This window comes from Cetorhinus maximus, chromosome 2 (genome assembly GCF_964194155.1).
Source record: "Cetorhinus maximus chromosome 2, sCetMax3.hap1.1, whole genome shotgun sequence".
Taxonomy (NCBI): domain Eukaryota; kingdom Metazoa; phylum Chordata; class Chondrichthyes; order Lamniformes; family Cetorhinidae; genus Cetorhinus; species Cetorhinus maximus.
In genome coordinates, this window is record NC_135880.1 from 217,409,871 (window position 1) to 217,432,731 (window position 22,861).

The following is a 22,861-nucleotide window of genomic DNA, read 5'->3' on the forward strand; positions in this document are numbered from 1 at the left end:
AATCACTGCTTGTTGATGACCATGCCTTCAGTTGCCTGGACCCCAAGCTCTGAAATTCCCTCCCTAAACCTCTCTGCCTCACTTTCCATGTTTAAGACACGTAAAACCTACCACTTTAACCAAGCTTTTGGTCATCTTGACGTGGCTGAGTGTTGTATTTGTTTATAGTACTCCTGTGAAGCACCTTGAGGTGGGGGGTGGGCACAGTTAGATTGCATTAAAGCAACATTCTGGTTCTCCTGCTGATTGCAGAGCATTGAATGTGAATCGTGTTGAGTTAAATACAAGATTATTCAGCATCACTACAACATGCTGAGAAGAGAATTTCCTTTTGCAAATGGAAGTTTCGCACCCGAAAAAAAATGCAAAGTTTTAACTTTTCTTATTTTTAATATTACAGTACATTAAAGCATAAATTACAGTACATTTAAGCACAACACACCACTGCTGTCAGATGTCTGATAACAGCTACACATTCTTGGTTTTTTTTTTAAATAGCATATATACTACCATTCAGCAAGTCATCCAAACAAGTAAACAGTACTGTATGCTTTCTTCAATCTTACATGTAACAGACAAGTGTTTGGCTACTGCACAGAGTTTTATCAAGCATTACTATACAATGTGCTTCTGGAAGCATAATCTTACACTGAGATCATACACGCCAATATCTGAATAGCAAAATATGAGACTGAAGGAAACATTTTCAAAAAAAGCCTTTTGATTTTTTTTCCCCCAATACGTGTAGTGTGCCTACAGTCAACACATTGTGGTTCCGTGTTCCAGAAACCCCTCTATAACATATCTATTTTAAAAAAAAAAATGAATGAAACTTCAATAATAGGGTGTGAGGGGGAATAGGAAGATACCTTTTGGAATACAGAACTGCTTAATGAAATGAGCAGAGTAGAAACATAGCCTTTACACAATAAGTTTTTTTAAAAAACGGAGAATCATACTTTCATCCATATATTGAGCATAGAGTTATATGCCGCATCATCTTAACCTGACCAGGACAAGCATTTCACACACTGTGTCTTGGGTACTGTTCCACTGTGCTACATTGAGGACAAGGCAGCTGAATCAGTCACAGGTGGGAAGCCCTAATAATTTGACTGGAGAATTTTAGGTGGGTACAGAGGCGGATTTTCAGCTGCTTCTGTAAAGTCATAGTTTCCCCCCACAGCTAGTTTAACCTGTTAACATGGCAAACAAAGCAGAAGTAGTATATATGTTTTAAAGTGTTGTCAGGTACATTCGATGCAGGTGTGCATAAGATACAGGCAGCCACTACATTAAATACCACCCACCCATGCTTAACTTACAACACGCTAGAATTGACTCAATGCATATGTCAGTCCTTCAGAGGACTGTATGCCCGAAAGCCTGGGACTTCAGCCATTCTGAAAAATAAATCTAATCAGGAACATAACTCCTTTCACCGAAATTACCTTCTCTTGTTCTTTAATGCCTTGTAACTGGTCAGTTGAAATTTTTGCAGTTTATTTGTTTAGGCAAGCAAGTTGTTACATGATTTTCTCCTTAGAATAAATGTCACTGCAGACCATAATTCCTCTGTAAAGCCCTCTCCATGGCACAGACATGTCAAGTAATACAAGATAGCATTTTAAGTTGTAGTGCTAGTGTGGGTCTTACACACAAAAGGAAAAATGAGCTCACTTGAGTTAAAAGATGTCCGCGTGATTCAGGCCATTGAAACATGGTGCACAGTTACTGGCCCCAGGAAATTCACAGGGCTTATCTAGCCAAAGTGTTATTTATTGAAAGGGATTGTTTACTAAGGTTTATGCTCCTGATTAAGTACAGCACCAACTTTATTTCTATTGTTGAACTAGAGTTTTTTTTTAAAATATATAAATTTGCTGCGCAGTGTGTGTAGGACTCTAACTATGCATATCCCAATCACAGAATCTAAATGTGTTGTTCCCATCCAATGCTATTATGTATAAACCCTGATCCACTGTAAAACATTGTGGACGAACTGTGTTTGGATTTGACTAGTTTTACCCACTGTTTTCGAATAGAAATTCCCTTTCGATCATCTCAAGCACATAGCCCAGCTTGCAGTATAGCCAGTTACCAGCCAGTCATCGTTGTGTTGGGTTTAGTCCCATGCACTCCACCTCTGCCAGTCTGCAAATATCTCCAGGAGGTATGAAACACACAGGCTTGCGATTAACTCCACAGTGACTACCCACTAGCAGATGATGGCACTGATCTACCGATTGCACCACCTTCGTTATTGTAACTCACAATATTAGGCCAAACAAGTCAACCTATGAACTGAAAAAAGGGGTTGGAAACTCCAAAACATTTACAAAAAAATTAAAGTATTAAAAATGCTCCCGTGCAGTGCAGTGTGTCAGATCCAGGCGGCTAGGTTAACAGATCAATTCAGCATATCATTACTGCAGGCATTTCAGAATGCAGACAGGTATCTATTTGTGCAGCATTAAATGGAGTAAACAGCCAGTGCTAATACTTGATGATGTGTACATTTCAATATGGAACGATGTAGCTACATTTCTGTCGAGTGGCATCACTGTAGCAGCATATAGAATCCTACAATTCACTCCGTGCAACATATTAGGGTTAGGGTTTCTCTGTCAAGTTCCGAACAGCCGTTGTTTTTGTTGAAAGGATAATAACCCAAATCAGGATTTAAATGGAGAATTCAAGAATTTTCTTAAAATTTAGTGTAAAAAGAAATGACTGATGTGAAACACATTTTTCACACAACTCCAGTCTGATTGTATTTACACAGGGAAAGCTCCACTACTTTTGGCCAATAGTTACTCCTCTCTTACAATTTTGTTCTAAGACCGAATTGCTTTCACGTTCCCCACATTACCATCCCCATCCTGGTTCTTTAATCATATTAAACGTGGATGTTGTTGGGTTCCATTCTGCTTAATATCAAGGGCAAGCACTGAGCTAAATACAGCCAAGAGGGACTCGTCTAAATCACTGTGAGACAAGTCATTAAATGGTACAGAATTAGTGTTCGAAGCTGATGACAAACTAGTGGCTAAGAGATTAATAAAAGGTACATCACAGTGAAGAGCAATAGTTACTTCAGACTCTGCTGGCTGTGTATGTTATTCTTCAGCTACCTGTGAATGAGATGATGTGGCTACTGCCATGTGTATGGTCCAATGTTCATTAAAGGCACAATTGAGGGAACAAGAAGGGAGTTAAAACAGAGGAGGTCAGATGTATAACTTGTTAAAAGTTCTTGGAAAGTAAAATTTGGGTGCAGTAATAATCCTGTGTTCGGGCCATTGGTATGGAACAAGATGACATGGGTTCAACTCTTGCTCACTCATCTCTACTCAAATGCCGATCAGTGTAGTGACTCCTCTCTCTCCCTTCCCTTCATGTACTGCCATTACTTGCCCTTTGGCTAATGCTAAAAAAGTGTGGTGCAGATGGTAATCTGGGAACAAGGCACCCACTTCACCTGCTTTAAGTACACATTCCCTGGCGGAATTGAGATAAATGATTTCAAGTTACAAACTTAAAAAACCTTCCAAAACTGGTACAAATAAAAGATAAGCTGCTCCTGCAAGTAAGCGAGTTGTAGAAGCAGGTTTTACATATTTATTAAAACAGACTATATGCAATGTCCTCACACAGAATTTTCCCTCATTGACCTATTTGTAAGCTTCCCTCAGCAGGGAAATTCACAGAAACAATCTCACACAGACAGCGGCACTTTATATCTGGCAGGATGTTAATAAACTATGTCCCTTTCCTTGTGACACTGGTTTCACAGTGAACCTGGTCACAAGCCAGCAAGGCTGGTCCTATTCAGCAGCAGGTGTCATGACCCTCAGTCCAGGTTCAGTAGAGGATGCAACACAAATGCTTCCATTCAGCGGAAAAGTAAACATCAATGGCTAAGTCCAACCTCCCTTCTAATTACTGGAAATGTTTTTCATTTCTTTGGTGTCCTGTTGAATGCTTAAATAATTGACTGCACGGAGTTGCTGTAACAAAGTTATATGACGCTAAAGGACAGGCGGATGTTACCAGGAATCTCTACCCTGCGTAAGCTGGCCCTCCCTGATGTGGCAGTTAAAGGAATGTCATAGGGGGAGAGTGGGAAATTTTACCTAAGGAATGGCAGCCCTTAACTGCAAAGCTGTACATGCAATTCTGATCCTGTGGTAAATAACATTATGAAGGTACAGTCATTTCACAAAGGCAGCAAGACAGGTACAGTTCGTTAGCTCACCCACCCAATTCTTCCAAACATTACAAGTTCAGTGAAACAAAACGTAGAAAAGGGTGGAAAGAGATCAAATGAGACAACAATCAAAATTGAATGAAGACTCCCCTTGTGTTGCACTCTAGAAGCACTTTGTGCTAGGTTACTGAATCTAGTTGAAGAAAACGGTGGCAAAACAGCTTTAACACGGGGATGGGCAACCATGGGAACAGTTTGCCTTTCTAGTTCAAACATAGCAAGTTACACTAAAGATTTCCAAAGTCATGTAAAGCTATAGAATGGAGGCAACATGTCAACCACATTCACCAATAGTGAACCCAAAATGGTGAAAAGACAACACGTACTACACTCCCACTACCACTAGAGGTCTCCACAGCTCCCCAATGCAGTATTTACAAAGTACTGGAGATGAACTCCAAGTGGTGGAAAAATCTGTACATGCGTCATATTTTGTAAAAAGAATATCTGTACCGTATAACTAGCAATACTCTAACTTCTGTGGCTGCTATGTCTATGCTTAAAAGTGAGTTGGGTGTAAATAGGGATTCCCATTACTCCAAATCAGCTATAAAATCAAAGGGAGACTTTTTTTCCTCTAATATATGGCGACCACTGGCTAATTATCGCAGACACACACAATTATGTTTAATATGAATGACTTCATTATGCCCAATAACAGGAACAGAACAATGTATATTAGCTGCACTGTGTACTTCAGGTGTAGCCTAATGCTTGGACTGCTTCGCAATGGAACATACAGTGTCCACTTCACAGATAACCCTGCATTTCAAATATTGAAAGAAATCAAGGTGCCTTTACTCAAGACGTTCCAGGCAGGAGTGTTGCAGGATTCTATATGCAGCGCTGGTCAGATCCCAGTTGAAAGAGGTGGTGATGACATGTTAAGGATTTAGATCCAATCATGCCAGGGTGGCTTGTTTATCCTCGGGTGTCTCCTCCAGTAGCTGGACAAGCAGTTCATAGACAGGTTTGCAGACTTTGGCGTAGCCAATTTGAGTGAGGTGCAAGTAGTCGAACATGTCGTGGTGGGAGATGGTGCCATCGGAATGAACGAACTCTGCGTCGACGTTCAGGAACTGCATATTGGGGAACTTCAGGAGGGACCTCTTCAACAGCAGGTTTACCTCCGCATTCTTCTCTCGCAAAGGATTCGGCTTCTCACCGCGAGGCAGGAGACCCTGAGAGTGAAGCATCACAAAGTAAAACACAAGATAAACAAGGATTATCCCCCTTTGAGAGAAAAACAAGGACACCGCCTATGGAATGTTTGCTTTTGCAGATCTTATGCTCATTGGTTGGGATATGGCCCAGGTTAGAACTAGAGTAAAACTCAGTCTATTTGGCAATTCTACCTTTGTGGGAAGTGGGTGGTGGGGGGGGGGGGGGGGGTGGTGTGTGTGTGTGTGTGTTTGTGTGTGATGCGGAGAATGAACTAATTCACTGCTATGGGTCTGTGGCTGCCAGGAACAGGATGGTGATGCCCCCTCAGGTTAATAATTTACTCTCCCGTTTCTCTCTCTGACCTACACATCACCTCAGTCAAACAAGCGGGCAACAAAATTGATCAGAGAGCTCAGCTGATGCTGCTCTGGATCCAGTGTAGCCCAGGAAGGTGTTTCTTCTGCCTTCCCCTCCCTTCCCTGTGGGTTGGTGCCAGGCATCATGTGGCACAGCTGGGTTTGCATGGATGATTGTGGGTCCATACCCTTCTAGAGGCAATACACTGGCAGTTCTGCAACACCTCACACTGTGTTTCTCATTTAATCCCCTGTGAACCACAAGCAATCACCATGCAGAGAGCACTGAAGATTATCTGGTTCCCAAGGCTCTTATTCTATAACCAGCTGCCAGGTGATGTAAGACACTGGTCTAAGGTGACTGATCCACCTCCAAGGCAGGAGCAGTCATGTTTAGATCAGTGCCTTCCCCAGGTAATCTGGAAATTCAATTTGAGGAAATACTTCAGTCACAAACTCAAGTCCTACTATTCTGGTGGTTGGTTAACCAATGATAGTTCTACCGTCTTGTGGACCAACCCACTGCCCCATCAGCCTTTGGAGCAAGACCAGTTCTGCAGCAAACTAATGTGTTACTCTCACAGAAAGTAAACTAAAGAAAAGAGCAATTTACATTTAGAAACAAAATAAGCATTCCACTCTTACCAAAACCACCACTTTAGCCTGAGGTTGCTGTACGTTAATGAGCTGTACAATAGCCTCGATCCCACCAACTACTTCGTCAGCAGTATGTTCATGATTGTTGGTCCCCACCCAGAGGACAATTACCTGCAAACAGTTTGCATATTTACTAGATCCTAACATTTAACTTCGTCTTTATTATATAAATAATCACACTAACCAAAAGACTTTTCATCCATTAATTATTTCAATCTGATAGCAGGTGTACAGCTTCAGTAATATAATTTTTATAGATAAATACATCTCAAAATGGATCTAAACTCTTCAATACTAGTCCATGCCTATGTGGATGGTTTTGAATTGGTAGGAAGCATTTCTCCCCCTCTACCTTGGGTTTGATGTTTTCCAGTTCTCCATTCTCGAGCCTCCATAAGACATGTCTTGTGGTATCTCCTCCAATCCCAAAGTTAAGTGCGTGCAGGGGTGAGAACAAGTCCCTCCAGATCTATCCAAATAAACAAAATTGCACACAGTCACTCTGCTGGCCCCGTGATCAACTTAAATCAACATCAGATTACACAAGATCACTCCAGAGCAGGATTAAGCTTGACTTGACATGACGTTCTATGAAATAATTGGGGATGGATAGTTAAACAAATAAAAGAGTTCAGTATTAAAATTATACTAGTAGCTATCATTAGGATCTTCTTTATTCATCAGTCATTAAGAGGAAAATTGAGTTACCCCAAAATAAGGAGTCTCTAATTTAGGATGGAGATAAGGATGAACTACTTCTCTCAGAGGATCATTAGTGTGTGGAATTCTTTTTTACAGAGAGCACTGGAGGCTGGGTCATTGAATATATTCAAGACTGAGTTAGACAGATTTTTGATTGACAAAGGAGTCAGGCCTAATTCTGCTCCTATTTCTTCTGTTCTTATGCCTATGCTTTAACTTTGATGGAGCACATACATGCAAATAGAAATATTGGAGTTTGCTTGGGAGGGGACAAATATTCAAATACTCTGGTGCCAGATCATTCTTCAGTATCTATCGGGAGACATATTTCCTCTTGTTTAAGAACATAGTTCAGATCGCATCTCCCCTGTTTTCCCTCTCTCAGATCATGGTTGTTATTTGCTATCAATCTCCAGTTGTTGGAGGGTGGCCAAATGGAGGAATGTCAGTGTTCGGAGAAGGGAACACCTTTTTCTTTGTACCCAGCATCAGCAATGAATAAGTCCTGTTCAGGTGCATCGTCCAACATTCTGGAAGTCTTACCCCAAGGTCAGAACATCATTCCTCCTGAACTTATGTGGCACTTTGTGTCCCTGAGTCTATCAATCCAGTGCAAAACTATTGGCAGCTTTGAATAGTGGGGTAGAAGATAGACTAAGATTGCTCAAACTCAAGGCACTTACACTTGTTAAAGAAGAGAGGCTCATCTAATTAATTGGGGCTGGATTTTCACACAGCAGTTAAAGACCAAGGTTCTAACCCTGAGTCACTCACTCCTGTGGGGACTTTTAAAAATCCTTGGATTTTGCCAATCTTTCCTGCCTGTCTAGCAAAATTAAAAATTAAAATTTGCTTGAATGGGCAAACTTCATCAGGCCCCTTTGAACTAGTACTCTGAGTTTTTAAACATTTAAAACATAAGCCCCTTATAATCTACAACCTGATGAAATGTCTCAGGCCTGCAGCATTAATTCTGATTCTCTCACTATAGATGCTGCCTGACCTGCTGAGTGTTTGCATTTTCGGTTTTTATTTCGGATCTCCAGCATCGGCAGTATTTTAGGATGTTAGGGACATAGGGGCAGGAGTAGGCCATTTGGCCCTTTGAGCCTGCTACACCATTCAATAAAATCATGGATGACCTGGCTGTGGTGTCAGCTCCACTTTCCTGTCTGGCCCCATAATCCTCGACTCCCTTGCCTCACATAAATCTGTCTAATTCCGCCTTGAATAAATTCAAAGGCCCAGTCTTCACTACCTTCTGGGGAAGAGAATTCAGCACACAACTTTACCTTTGTCTCTCCTAATCTATGGTCCATTCCAATACATAGCCCCTCCTTAATTGCTTTACCTAGCCACATCAAATTTTAAACAAAAGCTCTCTCAAACAACACCATTTGCAGCGTCGCATGCTTTTAGATTCACGCCAAACTTTCAGCTTGAGTATCTGCAATACCTTGTCTAAGTCATGGACAATCCCTCCAGTTTTCTCGGGGGGTCTCTCTGACGAAGTTAAATTTCCAATAACATGCCTGTGACACTAATGGACAGCATGAGGGAGGTAGATGTGGATAGAGTGAACAACACCACTAGCTTTCGTATTGCTGAGAAAAGAGACGAGCTGTCCAAACTTTCCATCTGGCACTCATCAGGTCGGAATTATAGGGATACCAGATTTCAAAGAGAGAACAACAATTTGTACAGCGTGAGAGAAGGGTGCCGATCGGTTGACAAATGGACTCTGATTGGTTGAAGCGTTGCCAATCAGCGTCCACTTGCGAACCAATCAGCACCCTTTTCTCATGCAGTGTTAACTGCTGTTCCCTTTGAAATTTGGTATTCTTGTGATTCTGTCCTGACGAGTGCAAGTCGAAAAGCTTTGTCGGCATGTTTCTTGCAATCCTTGATGCCATACTCAAGTCCTGTACTAACAAGTGACTATTTGAACACTAGTTTTTAAGAGCACGTGGAATTGAGGTCATGGATGGTCACTGTGTGCAGTAGGACTTGTACAGGGATTAGTAATAAGCTCTATTCATACGTCGATGACATCCTTGACCCTGATAGTAACGGAACAGTAGTGGTCATGTGGGTGTATCAAAGAGTGCTTATGTCACTGGACTAGTAATTCAGAGGGCGGGGGCTAATAAACCAGGAGAATTCTAGAGCAATCGGCACCATGGAAGTTTGAGAATTTGAATGGTTTAAAAACAAATTCTGGAAATAAAAAGGTTAGTTCCAGTAAAAGTGCCCACGAAGCTGTAGAATTAGTGTAAAAACCTTACTGGGTCACCAATGTCCTATAGGGGACATTCTGTCATCTTTACCCCGCAGTGATCCTGGTCCCACAACAATGCGGATAACTCTTAACTGCCCTCCGAAGTGGCCTAGCAAGTCACTCAGTTGTACAGCTACCTTCTCAGGGGAACCGAAGGTGGGGCAGCCAATGGCCACCCTTGCCAGCCATGCCGCATCCCAACAGTTAAATGGAAACAAATGATAACAGAATCGCGGGCATTAAACAGGTAAAGGGTAATCAAGAGCTCACTTACCTCGTACTGCTGCAGAAGCTGCACCATGGAGTCCCCTACGAAAAGGACATCGGGCTCTTTGTCCTTGCAGTCGAGGACAAATCGGTTGTGCTGCAGGTGTAAAAAAATCTCGCTGAAACCTGCACCATTCTGCTCAACACCGCATCAAAACAACTTCAGGTAAATGCACTGGGCATTTATTTCTTCAAAAATTGACTGTCATTTCAATTTCAATCTATGCAGGATGCAGTGGCTGCGTTGGAGGGTGGCATTCAACAGGATTATTGGCTTTTAGAGAAGGTCAAATATCTGTACACTATCTTGTGTGTTGACTATGGACAAAAGAATATCCTGGGCTAAATCAAATCAATACAGACATCACAAGATCGGTTGAAACAAAGAAGTCCCTTTATCCTGTCAGATCTCATCCTTCCTATTACAGCCTCCCTCTTGCTATTCCTGAAATAAGCTCAATGTTCTAATTTTGATCAGTATTTTTAGGATAGACAATGATTAGTTGTGAAATAAATAGCTGCAACAGGATACAAAGGATTAAGGTGAGAACAGAGAAGGAATAATTGGTCGGACATAAATACAGATATTACATGGAAGCTAATATATAGTTTTGTACTTCAACACCATGGAGTTGATGCAACTGAGATTACTAGGAGGGGAATTTCTTTGCACAGTTAAAGCCTATAGTTTCAAAATAGCTTCTCAAACTCCTACAACACTACCTCCTTATAAACCTCTGGATTACAATTGACATTAGGGAAGTTTTATACCATATTCATACCCAAAGAAAAGTGAATCTAGGCAAACCACATCCATTTCATCCTAAACCCTCTGTGATCAAAGGTGAAGGTACCTGTCCCATCCCCCCCCCCGCCCCGCCCCAAACCAGCTTATATTTCACCTCTTTCCTATTTTTACTTAGTTCTGTTGAAGAATCATTCGGACTTGAAACGTTAACTGTGTTCCTCTCCGCAGATGCTGCCAGACCTGCTGAGTTTTTCCAGGTATTTTTATTATTGTTTTGGATTTCCAGCATCCGCAGTTTTTTTGCTTTTATCTATGTGAAGGTATAATGTCCTGACTCGCTGCAGTGGCCACCTTCGGGGTAGAAGGTGGCTTTAAACATCATATCTCAAATGGCGTAGGCAATGGTGTGCCAAATTAGCAGGACGCTATTGTTTTCTACTTGTTGGTGAAGTCGGAGGGTGCTGCTTCATGATGACAATTGCAGACTCTCAGACTGCTGAGTCACCTAACAGGATTGACTCAGAATGCCACCTCTGAACCAATCTTTTGCTTCTTTATTGCCCCATTACCATTACATTTTGTCTTGCATCATCATCCCTTCCGTTGTGAAATCACTCCTGCCCTCCATCACAGAGGAGGTCCTCGTTAAATGTACTTTGCCAGGTCTTTCTTTGGACAGCCCCATCGTCTTCTTCAGTTTGGTGGTGTCTTTGAGGAGCTTCACCCATGAAAACAATGAAGAATTATTCTCTGAAGATTAGAAATCTTGCTGCAGTAGGACTTGCACGGGGAGCTGGGCCCAGTCATAAATACTTTATGGCATTTTCTCATTAGGCCTGCAGCAGAAACTCTATTCCACCACAGGAATGACATTACATCAGAAAGAAATTGTATTTATACAGCACCGTTCACATCCTCAGGATGTCCCAAAGTGCTTTACAGTCAAACCTGTTGCTCCTAAATCTTTGGCTTTTCACAGCAAATATAAAAATAATTTCATTTTGAACATTCCCAAGTCCAGTGTCCTGCTGCATATTGCTCCTTGGGAGAGATTTAAGGGGCTCAAAATCCAAACCTCCAAGCTGTTTAGTTTGCACATCTCAGCTGTGACAAAGGCAGTGAACAGAGACTGCGCATCTCACTATACGGAGGAGGGGAGAAAAAAATAGCAGGTCAAAACAGGCTACTATTACCTCCCAGCCAGCAGTATAATCATTAATCAGACAGAGGCCTGGAAGCAAGAGGTGCCTTACCCAGTGGTTTTCATATAGTCGTTATTTTTGGTTTGGATGCTGAGGGTGGGGTGGAGGTAAATTTAATGCTAGGAGAAATCCTGAAGACCTAAGCATTTGAAAGTCTTGTTACTATTAGTGGGTCGCAAACTAATTCGCCTTCATATGAGTACCACCTACTCACTGAAACAGCCGGGCATTCTTACCAGCGATTTCCATCGGCCATCTCCCTGGACATCCTCGGCACAGAGTGGGACTGCAGCGGAGTTAAAACCCTCTTGGCTCATCGTTTCCCCAGAGGCGCTTTCCGAAATTGAACACCAGGAATAAAGTAGGGAGCAGTGGCTCAGATGTGGAACCAGTGCTCAAAGCTGGTGTGCACCGTGTTCCTTGGTTAAAAACAGGTCTAGAAAGAAAGACGACAACAAATAAGTGACAAAGGCAACTTCCCGGCTTCAACATTAAACAAAATAACTTTAGATTATAACCACTGCTCCCATTTTCCTCCAAGAGCAGGTGTGGGTAATGGTTCTGCTGTTTCCGTTTACACCTCCTCTGAACCAATCTTTTGCTTCTTTATTGCCCCATTACCATTATATTTTGTCTTGCATCATCATCCCTTTCCGTCATGAAATCACTCCTGCCCTCCATCACAGAGGAGGTCCTCCTTAAATGTACTTTGCCAGGTCTTTCTTTGGACAGCCCCATCGTCTTCTTCAGTTTGGTGGTGTCCATTCCAGTCTGGCAGGGCACACGTCCAGGAGGTGAAATAAGTGTCCTGCCAGCCTCAGTTGTCTCTCTATTACCATGTCCCGTAGACGCTCTGTAGCACTTCTTCATTAGTGATGCTGACTCTCCATGTGATGCTCAGGATCTTACCTAGGCAGTGCTGGTGAAAGATGTCCAGCTTACGTGACACTTATGCTGTTCGCTTCCATGACTTGCTGGCATAGACTGCAGTTGGCATTACTATGGACATGCAGAGTCGCAGCTTCATGGACGTGTCAATGGTGTTGGATGCCCAGACCGTGTGAATGGTGTTGGATGCCCAGACCGTGTGAATGGTGTTGGATGCCCAGACCGTGTGGAGCCACTGGAAGACAGATGGTGCTTTGACGATTCTTGTGTGGACGTCAACCTCTACATCACCCTCCCTAGAGATGTTGGTTGGGGAAGTGGTAAACATCCTCGATGTCCTGTTGCCCGATGGTGATGGGAGGGGCGCGGGGGGAAAATCTTGTTGCCGTTGTCTTGGTCTTCTCACAGCTGATGCGTAGACCAACTTTGGCGCCTATATTAAAAGGCACTATAAAAATACAAGTTGGTGTTGCTGTTAATTGCAAAGACAAAGTATATTTAGCAGCAGCAGAGACATTTTTATTCACCATACTAGCCATCCCTTTTCTCTAAGCAAGACTGCTCCACTATCCACTAGGAACCTGGAGAAGCTCATCTGAACCAATTTTTGGAGGCAATTAAAAGGAGCCTCCCATCCCATCAATTGGGTTGTACTGAACCCAACTCCAAGAGGTGAACTGATTGTATTCTTAGCCATTGTACCAGTGATCCAGATTCCTCAGGGCTTATTTTAGATTTTATGCAACCCATAACCTAAATATACACCCAAACCTTGGATCAGAAACATTTACAGTCTAGAGATCTCAGCCTACGCTGCACTGGCTCATAACTATTGTATAAATTAATAACCATCAGGGAAAATAAAATTTTATCTCTGATCTTATTCCACTGGTGATTTCTTGAATACCATTATTGCAGAAGTATTCAGACATTATTCATGAATTTACTCCCTGTATCAATCACAGCAGCAGTTGAGATGGAATTGGGGTGGGAAGAAAAAAAGGATTCACCCAGTGTTAATCTTTCCAGTGACCCATGCCCTAAAAGGCACACGAAAACAAAAAATGCTGGAAAAACTCAGCAGGTCTGACAGCATCTGTGGAGAGAGAGACAGAGATAACGTTGAGTCCGTATGACTCTTCTACAGATCTGAATCATACAGACTCGAAACGTTATCTCTGTCTCTCTCTCCACAGGTGCTGTCAGACCTGCTGAGTTTTTCCATCATTTTTGTTTTCGTTTCAGATTTCCAGCATCCACAGTATTTTGCCTTTATTACCCTAAAAGGCACATGTCGATATCTAGTAAGGAGAGCGTGGGCCTGGGTTATAATGCACCTAACAGCTGAATAGCCCATCAATATGCATTGTCTAGACCCACGCGTGAAGAATGGAGACTTGGGGAAGTTGTGGAGATGGGCCAGCATCTGTTGAACTGTGTCATTGTGCATTTAGGAACGCAGGCAGATTTCCCAACTGTCTATCCTTCCTGAAAATTTACAATTGTCTCCTTGAGCCTCAGAATCAAACACTATGTCAGCATTCCAGTTATTCCAGGCTCTATCCCGGTCGTAAATCAACTTCAGAAGGCAGGTCAATAAATAATGGCTTAGGCTAATAAACTAGATTTAAACAGTGAGCAAGTGTCACTATGAACAGTGACATACTGGAGACTTGCACTCTTCCCTCTTAGGTCAGAACGTTATGGTTCGAGTCCCACTCCAGAGACTTGAGCACAAGTTCTAGACCAACACACCAGTGCAGGACTGAAGGAGTGCTGCACAGTTAGAGGTCCTGTCTTTTGGATGGGACGGTAAACTGAGGTCTCATCTGCCCTCTTAGAAGAAGAGGAGGGGAGATCTCCCAGGGAGACCTAGCCTATCGTTATTCCTTGATCAACTTCAGTGAAGCAGATCACATGATCATCTTGCTGTCTGTGGGAGCTTGCTGTGCACAAATTAGCTTCTGCCGTTCCTAGAATACAACAGCGGTTATCCTTCCAAAAAAACAATTTAGGCTGTAAATTCCCCCCCCAAAAAATATAGGCTGTAAATTCCTTTAGGATGTCCCAAGGTCATAAAGGACTATATATAGATGAAAGGTTTGCTTTCTACCTCCTGAGTAAAGAACGGTTAAGGCTGTAAAGAAAAAACAGTTGCTGCTGTTAAGATAAACTTCAATGTGAACGCTTTTCATTGAGTCTACATATCCATTACTTATTTCGAAATGTATTGCCTCACATTTAACTGCAATATCTGCCATTCAGCTAACCTATCTCAGTCTTCCTGAAACCATTTACAGTTCTCCTGGATCATCAACAATTTCCGAGATTGTGCCTGTGCCGATGTGAAGATCATTCATGTACACGGAGAACAAAAGCATTGACCTTGGAATTGCGCCACTTGCAATCCTACACAAGTCCGAGCGGCATCTAACTGCCCCAACTCAGTCTCCTGTTGGTGAACCAGCTTTCTTTCCATGCTGGTACCATATCTCAGAAATGCCCCAATAGCCTTTTGTGAAACATCTCAAACGCTTTCTGCCAATCATTGAGAGTCTCAGAATTTCCAACAGGCCATTATTGGAAATGTCCAACTTAGCAGGAGGTCCTCCCTGGTGCCTTGTTATCTGACGCCTGCTATAAGGCTACTCATTATTCCTCCTCCTTGCACTTTTACTGAACAAACGAGGACACTAGGACCCAAGGGAAGCTCAAGGAGATTCACTGTCATTGGCATTCAGCCTCAGTCAAGGTCCTCAGGTTTGCCTGTCAGAACTACCACTGTCTGCAATAAATTCCTGCCATAAGAAAGTCCAGGTGTAATAAAAAGGAAAAATAAAAACGAGGGATACAGAAGTTAGGGGAAGAGGGAGATGAAATAATGAAGAGAATAACTGAAGGGAAAATTTGACGGAGAGTGTGGGAGGAGAATTAAAAATAGGATGACGGTGAAACCAGTCACAAAAAAAACCAGAAAGACACTCAGTCCCTCCTCCAGGCATTCACGATGTATTTGGTCACACTGGTGAGTCAAATTCAGGTACTTTGCACCATCGTGATGCACTGAATGAAACAAATCAGCACACCAGAATTGAAGAATGGCAGGGACTATAAATCATCAAGGGGAGACTCGCTGCTGCACTGCAGTACTGAAAGGGGTCCAGAGGCAGAGCACAAATATACAGCCAGATGCTGAGCTGTTAGTGCCTTGGTTGTCGGGTCAGGGTAGCATCATTTGCACAAGTACCCTGCCACGCCTCCACAGGACTGGGCAACCAGCACTTGGCTAAACGCACAACCGGGCAGATCAAAACTTGGCTTGGAGATACACCAATGACTGCTAACATCACAGCATGATGACAAAATCCTTCACCAAGCCTGCTGCCGAGACTTTAAAACAGGAATTCCACTGCCTGTCAGTGAATTAGTCTTTAAGCTTTCACAAAATCTAAACAGCTAGCTGCCACTTTATACATTCCACTATCTTAACAACTCTAGATTTTGTTTAAGCAATGCAGTAGATAAAACCCAGGACCAAAAATATATTTCCTTCTGTACTCAAAACATTCCATGTCTGTCTCCATTAAAGATTTTAATAACTATTGTAGCGATTGTGACAAGCTAGAACAATGTTCTGTGTTGGCACTAAGCTTATACAAAGTTTTGGTATCAATAGACTACTCACACTTATTCCAATAAGCTTAATAGTGATTACGTTGGTGCAGTTGTTACTTATGAAAGGACTGGGATACTTGAGCTGGGAAATAAAATATTCCCATTTTAGGTACCTGGATTCCCAGGCTGCCTACAGCATAGTTAGATACAGAGTAAAGTTCTACCCTGTCCCAGTCATGTGCTTGCTCAGGACAGGGCTCTTTACTGCTCCTGTCTGACTTTTTCTATTTGTGGCCTTTGGCAGGAGATGCCAAATTAGGGCCGGTTTTGTTCTGTGGGCTCATGACCTCTAGAGCTGGGCTGAGACAGTTAAACTCATTTCACGCCAAGTCCTTCAGCCAGCAGGTAGAGGGGGCTTCCATCCTGTCAATCCAGCTTAGATTTGATCTCAGGTCTCGAAGATGAAAGACCAGTCCCTGACTCATGGCGGCATCCAGACCGGTGAGCTACCCTAAACTCATTGCTTAAAATTGGTTCCCCCACCGGGAGGGACAGCACTGCAACTAACAGTATTTCACCCATAACTCAAAATGCAATCCAGAGACACAGCCCAAGTTTAGAAGGACAAAACATGTACTGTTGTGATTATCGCAAGTTCAAAAGTATCACAACATCACACATCCACCAATTGTTTCAGAAAAACCCAAGTGCCAACTCTGTTACTGATGCCCCATTACCACACTGGAAGCTGCAAAAGATCCAAACACCCCTTAAAGAGGATAGTTTATGGCTTAGTGACATTCTGCATGGAATTTAAGGCTCTCCTAATAGAAGCTTTATTTTAAACAGTTATCAGTAGGATGCTCGGTCTCCTATCTTCCTCTTGCTTTTGTCTGACAGTTGGCTTATTGTTGGAACAATACGCCTATTCTTGGGCTACACAACTCAAGGATCACTGTAACTTTCCATCAGAAGGGCAGGCGAATTGCATTAGCTCTACAGCGGAGCGATAGGACACAAGTCATCACAAGTAACTCCCTCACACAGTCAGTTTACACCATGATAAAGCTCCCTGGAGATGTCACCTCCCCACAAATCGAGGAGGGAGAGTGAAAAGGAAACAAGGCGGCCCAGGCGTCACTCTCAGAAACCGCCCAATGGGGCAGATAGAGCACAGTACTCGTCTCCCCATCGCTCACTCCGTCCTCACCCCAATTTGCCTGACATCAACTAAGCGACAGAAGAAAAATCAGAAACTTGATCACATTAGGTGACAAAAGGTACCGCTGCAGCAGAAGAACTGTGAAAAATAATACATAAGAAAAAGACCTAGGTTAAGCGGTTTTGATTGAGCTGCTAAAGGCACAATGAACGTGACTCCATACAATATTTTAAACAGACAGGGCCTGACCTTCATCAACTCCTCCTTCCCAGTGGCATCTCCAATTCATAATGGATGAAATCAAGGAGCCTGAAACTGCATCCCCAATGACTGAATGACATGCTGATTTCATGTTTTTTAACATTTATACTCATCAGAAAATTCTCCACATCCCCACAAATGTTTCCTTGAATATACATGCACTTTTCATATCAGGCAACGGTAGTGACAACAGGTTTTTTTTGTTGGTGTCCCAAACTTCAAAGATCTACAAAACATCGAGAGAGGCACTTCATATTAATGAGCTGTACTGTACAGTAGCTTCAACCATCCAACTACACTACATTCCACCATCTTGCCAACCCTCCCATGCTGCAGCATCTGCACTGATGCACATATTGACAGAGGATTTACAATTAAAATGTTATGCTGGAAAAGTTACCATCTGTTCATGTGCATTAATGAACAAATTCACACTCATTTTTGCACCATCAGTCCTGAACAAGATGCGAGATGCATGATTCTTCCAATTCACTTTCATGAAAAATATCCTAACATTAAAATCTGAGCACTGTGCACAGTTCTGGTCCCTAAAAAATACACAGACACTGGGGAAACTGCAAAAAAGCTGTACAAGGATGATGTCAGACTGAGACATTGCAGATATCAATAAAGACAGAACAGTCTTTCTCTTGGCACTCCCTGCCTAACAGCACTGTGGAAGTACCTTCACCCCAAAGACTGCAGCGGTTTGAGGCAGCAGATCACCATTATTTTCTCAAGAGCTATTAAAGATGGGCAATAAATGCTGGCCTTGCCAATGACACCCACATTACATGAGTGAACATTAAAAAAAAACGGAAGAACGGTCATGTGGAGCATAACAGTGGCACTGACCAGTTGGGCCCAATGATCTGTTTCTGTGCTGTAAATTCTATTAAATGCTCAATTTTGCTGAATTCAGTTATTCACACACCGAAGAATAGAAATTAAGAGATAAGTGGAATCATTTTCAGTTCCATTGTTTAGGCAGATATTTAGGTCATTGGTTTATTGTCCGGGGAATGAAGTTAAAAATGGCCCTCATGTTCTCCATCTTCACTGTGTTGGAAATACTCATCTCGCAGCCTCTTCCTCAAACACATTCTTTTGCAGGACCTCAAAGTTGAGGACTATCTCGTCTCCCTCAGTCCCACCTTCCACCTACAGTCTTCAGACTTGTCAAAATTAAGCTTGGCATCGTCCACCCGTCACTCCCCGATTTACTGGGGTTTTCTCACTGACACGTTTCAACCTTGGTGCTGGCCTGCATTCTGGGCCTTCCTTTAGGGCTCTGGATTAAAAAACGAAACCAGATATTGGCTGCCAGCATGCCCTCACATGTGACGGACAGTCTGAATCCACCCCCCTCCATCTCAAGCAGAACATTCGCTTTATTCTCTGTCATATTTTGATTTATAATGTTCCTGAGAAGCGCCTTGGGATGTTTCATGATGTTACACAATGAAACAAGTTGTTGTTGTTGGAGAATGAATCATCCCTGGAACCCAACCACTGACTTCAGAAAAAGGATATTTCACTTGATTTTTGAATGGGGTAAAAATAAGTTAGAAAGGACCATTACTCCTTTATTTTTGGCAGTCTGTTAGTTTTGAATTTATGAAAATTTTATTCAGGCCATTAATGCCCCTGATCACAAGGGAACAGCTTTAGAGAAGTTGCTTAGGCGTTGAAGCTGAATTGAAGTGACACAGACTACTGAATTACCCTAGGGTTAACGGTGATCTGTGTTAATGTTAATCCAGCTCCTGATGATGCCACCATTTAAACAAGGGTAACGAAATAGGGAAAAAAAATATGGATTCTATGAAAAAGTTTCACATTCAATTGGAGTCCTATCGGTAAGACAAGTGTTTTAAATTTCAAGGCCAAACATCCATATTAACAGTATCAGCGAACACATTATTATCCAATCCTGTCAGATTTTGAAAGAGGTAGAAAAAATCCATTCCCAAGTAAAACTAAAATACCTCCACCGTTTTTAATTTTCACAGCGACCTATAAAATTATTTTTTTTTATTTACCTACATGGGCTTCGTAAAGAACATCAGTGATGAATGAATACCTTTCCATTCAGAATCAATGCCAAACACTCTCAGGTGACAGCACAGACAGCTGCAAAGTTTCCTCTAGCCTACCCAATGTCCAAGATCCAACCCTGATATTTTGTAATGCCCCCCAACAACCCCCCCCACCCCCCTCCCCCAACACACCAACCAAATGGCCATTCCTGAGCAAGTTGGATTGTTGCCCAAAATATAGTCATGTCCAGCAAATTTCATTTCATGGTTTAAAAGCCAAGGCCTGCTGGCTAAAAAGGAAACAATAAGAAACCCCAGGAGAAGAGGCGTTTATTTGAGTGGCTGCTCCTGTGACTGGCTGGACCTGCAGAGATGTTACACACTGCATCCTCCTCACCCAGCAAGAATTTTTATTTCTGAAATGTTTCCCCCCCATCTCCCTCCTCCTCCTCCTCCTCCCCATAGAATCCAGCTGGAGCTACTGATGCTCAAACGCCTGCAGATCCGTCTAGTTTCCCCCCCCCAAAAAAAAAATTAAATTTTTTTTCTGCAAAAAAAAAATTAAATTAAAAAAGACGTAACAATGCCACAGAATTGGAATGTGCATCCTGCATTTGCAGGCCGCCAGCATCAGGTATTGGGCCAGAATTGGAAAAGAGCAGCTTGGTTATTGATAAGAAAGGGAAAGCAGGCCCCACACCACAATCCCCAAGGTGCATGGAGAGATGATACCTGTACTGGGGGGAAGGCAGAGTGAGCTGAGACTGCTGGTTCCCTCTGTATCCACTTGAATCTCCTCTTTTCCTGGGCTTTTCCTTGCTCTGCAACAAATGTATCCAAGCTCCCTGGAACCACAGCATTCCACCGACTTCCGCCTGCGCCCGTCAATCAACCAGCAGAAGTCCCGCCCCCGCCCTGCTTCCCCATTGGCTGCAAGCGCCCCACCCGGCTCACCAATCAGCTCACTCTCCCCCCACCACCACCACCCGCCACCTCCCGCGCGCAGGTCTAACGCGCGATTGGCTGGCCGGGGCTGTCAATCACGCGCTGGCATCGCCCTGCCCCACTGCGCATCCACCACCCTCCCCCCCCCCCCACCCACCCCCGTCGCAGCGCCCTCTGGCGGGGCTCCTGCGGAATGAGCCTGTCCCTCAGTGACTGGGGAAGGGGTCAGGAACATTGCGCGTTAGATCAGCTGCTATTGCAGCCTCTGCACCTCAGTCACTTTCGTTCACAAATATGCAATGCAGATCCGAGGGGATATTTAAACCCTGAGTTGGAAAAGGGCAGGGTAACTTCGTGAGTGATTTTCATTGCTCCTGGTCAGTCCATGCCTACAGAGAAAATAGGAGCAGGAGCAGACCATTCGGCCCTTCGAGCCTGTTCCACCATTCATTATGATCATGGCTGATCACCCAACTCAATATAGCCTGCTCCCCGCTTTCTCCCCCATCCCCTTTCGCCCCCCAGAGCTGCAAAGGCCCCTAAACTCTGCCTCTCTGCCTAATCTCACCTTCTTTACACTTATTAACACCTACCCTCTTCTACCACATTCTGAAACATTTTTTGGTTGAAGGATCTTTTTCCAAATGGATTAGCGATCACCCCCCCACCACCCCGATCCAAAATTATAAATGCTCAAATCTGGGTGAACCTACCTACCTACCATCCCAACATTTTTTTTTTAAAACTTCTTGAGCAAGGGTAAACTCATCTGGCATCCGTCACCAGCCTTGGGAGCTATGGGTCTTACCTAATAGAGTCACTGTGGCACAGAAGGAGGCTATTCAGCCCTTTGAGTCCGTGCATGGTGATTTTCCTGGCACTCTCCATGTGCCGTCTCCCCCCCACCAAGTTGAGGTAGCCCAGCCTATCGTAGCAGCCGCCCCCTCCATCCCCCCACCCCCCCATTGCCAGGCTGGCACCAAGACTGCCATCCGGCTGTTGCTCATTTGCATTGCAAATCGCTTGATTATTTTGTGGATCAGCCAGAAAGTCTCTACGGACTCCCATGGGTGCACGAACCCCAGTTTGAAAAACTTGTGCTCCGGGAAGCACCTTGATCAAATTTTTCCACCTGTAAGTTCACTCACACTTGCAACTGCACCACCACCACCACCACGAGCTGAAGCATCATCAGCCCCCAAATGCTGCACATTCCCACAGCTGTACCTCCGGCAGCACTGATGCCTTCGGGGGGGAAATTCATTCTCTTTCGTGGGTAACGTCAAAAGTAAATTCTCTTTTAGTTTGGAGAAAAAAAGCACAGCTCCATATGTTTAAATGGTTCTTCACTTTCTTTGTGATGATAAACCTCTCCCCGGTGTCCCACTGATCCAATGCTCGACAGATCAGATTGTGCTGTAAATGTTGCCTTCATTATATCTTCAAAGAGAATTTAGTTCAAGTCCCACTCCAGAGACTTGAGCACATTAATTTGGGCCAATGTTTTAGTACAATACTGAGGGAACGTGACACTGTCTTTGGAATCTGACAAATTGTCACTTTGTTTTACCTCTTCATGTAAAAGATCCCACGACACTATTTAAAGAGGGAAGTTTGCCCAGTTTCTTAGTTAATATTTATTTTTCAGCCAACAAGTAAAGTCACTCTGGATTATCCAGTCATTTATCTCATTGCTACTGTGGGATTTCGCTGTATGCAAATTGATTTGATAACCGCGACTACACTTGGGTAAGCATTTCAATGGCAGTGAAGCACATTGGGACATCCTGAGGTCATGAAAGGCGCTATGTCATTGCAACTTCATTCCTGCTTCAATTTAAAAATGGATATCACCACCAGGCTGGTAGTCTGTGTGACTCTTGCTAATTATCATGGTCACTCTGATACTTTCTCCCTGCTCCTAGTTGTTTATGAGGAGCCTTAGCTATGGCTCAGTTGGTAGTACTCTCCTCACTAAGCCACAAAGGCTTGTGAGTTCAAGTCCCACTCCAGAGCATGAGTGAAAACACATAAGGCTGATGCTCAGAGGTGCTGTTTTTCAGATGAGACATTAAACTGGATAGACAGGTTAAGTGAGTGGGCAAAAACTTGGCAGATGGAATATAATGTGGGAAAATGTGAGGTTATGAACTTTGGCAGGGAGAATAGAGGAGCTGAATATTGTTTAAATGGAGAAAGGTTGCAGCAGAGAGGGATTTGGGAGTTCTTGTGCATGAATCCCAAAAAGCTAACATACAAGTTCAATAGGGAAGGCAAATGGAATGTTGGCCTTCATTCCAAAGGGAA

General features: G+C 43.2%; 1 protein-coding gene across 2 annotated transcripts; it reads right to left on the reverse strand.

Annotated features, from left to right (window-relative positions):
* Positions 1-370: 370 nt before the first annotated feature.
* Positions 371-20,490, reverse strand: pafah1b2 (platelet-activating factor acetylhydrolase 1b, catalytic subunit 2). 2 transcript variants are annotated; one of them, XM_078532614.1, is made up of 6 exons: positions 20,342-20,490; positions 11,881-12,080; positions 9,702-9,791; positions 6,800-6,916; positions 6,436-6,558; positions 371-5,451 (listed from the first exon to the last, which is right to left on the reverse strand). In XM_078532614.1, the coding sequence occupies exons 2-6, from the start codon at positions 11,959-11,961 to the stop codon at positions 5,173-5,175; spliced, it is 690 nt and encodes a 229-aa protein (XP_078388740.1). In that variant the 5' UTR covers positions 11,962-12,080; positions 20,342-20,490; the 3' UTR covers positions 371-5,172. The 2 variants fall into 2 exon arrangements, with proteins under 2 accessions (XP_078388740.1, XP_078388748.1); XM_078532622.1 differs by having other exon boundaries at positions 11,881-12,059; positions 20,301-20,490.
* Positions 20,491-22,861: the final 2,371 nt, after the last annotated feature.